The sequence below is a fragment of the Physeter macrocephalus genome, chromosome 20 (assembly GCF_002837175.3).
Source record: "Physeter macrocephalus isolate SW-GA chromosome 20, ASM283717v5, whole genome shotgun sequence".
In the NCBI taxonomy this organism is placed as follows: Eukaryota; Metazoa; Chordata; class Mammalia; order Artiodactyla; family Physeteridae; genus Physeter; species Physeter macrocephalus.
The window spans coordinates 72696482-72698424 of record NC_041233.1 but is presented as its reverse complement, the minus strand read 5'-3'; the positions used below and the strand labels follow the sequence as shown (position 1 = coordinate 72698424).

Below are 1943 nucleotides of genomic sequence, written 5' to 3'. Positions count from 1 at the left end.
CTTCCTTTTCTGTATTATTCTTGGCACTCAACTAAGACTGTTGAAGTCTATTGTACCTTGTATTTTTACATTCTCAAATAAGAACTTAAGATTATAAAATGTGCATAAGCATTGTGTAAAATAATTTTGCTGTTCCACATATTTGAAGAGATGAAACTTTTATGCCAGAATGTACATAAGAGGATAAATATTATGAAGCAACCTTCATTTAAAGTCAAATGACAGAAAATTCAAACCCTGTGCATTGTTTTAAAGTCTAATAAAAACATTTCTTGGTCCACCAGTATTGGCAATGTAGAAAAATTTAAATATTGGAGATGGGATTATGGAGGAAAATATGAAAATTTCAGATGTCTTCTATCTTACAAAAAGTTATCGACCCGTCAAAGCCACTCCCTATGTGCCAGAAAACGATCTGGCATAAACCAGTCCTGTCACTAGAGGAGGTCACAGTGACATTTGCGTTATTAACACTTCTAGACTTCTACTCTTCCAAGAATAGAAGAAATATGTTTAATAATTGCCCCATCCCCAAATCCTTAAACTCAATATCACAAGCACAGAGTGTAAGCAAATCTGGGATGTTCTTCAACTGATAAGCAATAGCCAAAAATAAATAAATAAACAAATGTGGGAAAAAAAAAGAAAACGAAAACAATCCAAACACTATTAATAAGTCCTTAAAAGTTTAAAACTTTTAGAGGAAAGGGAAGGAAGTTTTGAAAGGAAGAAACACGAGAACAAGGAAGGGGGAAAGCTTTAAAAGAAAAAAAGGGAGGGGGGGAAAATCAGTGGGCCTCTCTTTTGTTTGGTGACCAGCAAGTGCAAGAAAGTTCATCTGTAATTTGTTCAGTTGTCTGTCTTTTGCACATCTGCGTTCTGGCCCGAAGGGACTTTGAGGTTTTTCTGCAGCACATGAGCATCAGCCGGCTCTATCCTCTTACAGTAGTTCTTCTTTGTCTCAGTCATCTCAAAGCCAAGCTTTCTGTAGGAGTCAACTGCAGACTCACCGCTGATCTGGACATGCAGATAGTTGTTGTCAAAAGTGCCATCTTTTGAAAAAAATTATTTATTTATGTCTGTGTTGGGTCTTCGTTTCTGTGCCAGGGCTTTCTCTAGTTGCGGCAAGTGGGGGCCACTCTTCATCGCGGTGCGCGGGCCTCTCACTATCGCTGCTGCCCTTGTTGCGGAGCACAGGCTCCAGACGCGCAGGCTCAGTGATTGTGGCTCGCGGGCCCAGTTGCCCTGCGGCATGTGGGATCTTCCCAGACCAGGGCCCGAACCCGTGTCCCCTGCATTGGCAGGCGGACTCTCAACCACTACGCCACCAGGGAAGCCCAAAAGTGCCATCTTTTTCACAGATGTTTAAGACATGATTTAACATTTTAGTTCCTACTCCTAGCCTTCCGAATGGTGCCAGACGTCCTAGTGTCATGATGTAAAGTCTCTTCTGATTCTGTGAATGATTCACCCTGCAGCATACTGCACCTACTGCAATATCATTGAAATAGGCAAGTTTTGCTAGCTCGCCAACCTCCAGCACATCCTTATAGAACTTGTCATTGTAGCTGACTGGAAAGATGACCTGGTTTAATCTCTTCAGCTGTTTAATATTGTGTAGTGTCACATCTCCCAGCTCCATCCGGCCTTTCATCTTCCCCGCCAGCTGAGGCCGTTGTTACCCCCGATATCAACGCCGTTGGTGTCGCCGCCCTGAGCTCTCTGCGCCCTCAGCTCGGGCCACTCAACCCGGCAAGGCGGCCTCCTCGCCTAGGGCAGGGAGCTGAGCGGGTGACCGAGGCCCGCGAGTGGAGCGCGGCCCTGCGTCTCCGGAGGCGGCGGGGGTACCTCCCGCCGCCGCGCTGTGCAGCCTCTTCTCCACACGTGCACACGGGGCACTCGCCTCCCTCCGGCCACGCCGGAGTATCTTCCTTTCAAATTCC

At 45.8% G+C, this 1943-nt stretch overlaps 1 protein-coding gene across 1 annotated transcript; it reads right to left on the bottom strand.

Moving 5' to 3' along the window:
* Positions 1-849: 849 nt before the first annotated feature.
* LOC102980570 (N-alpha-acetyltransferase 50-like) lies at positions 850-1654 on the bottom strand. The gene is made up of 2 exons (XM_007111114.3): positions 1348-1654; positions 850-1052 (listed from the first exon to the last, which is right to left on the bottom strand). Exons 1-2 carry the CDS (start codon positions 1652-1654, stop codon positions 850-852), a joined length of 510 nt encoding a protein of 169 aa, XP_007111176.1.
* Positions 1655-1943: the final 289 nt, after the last annotated feature.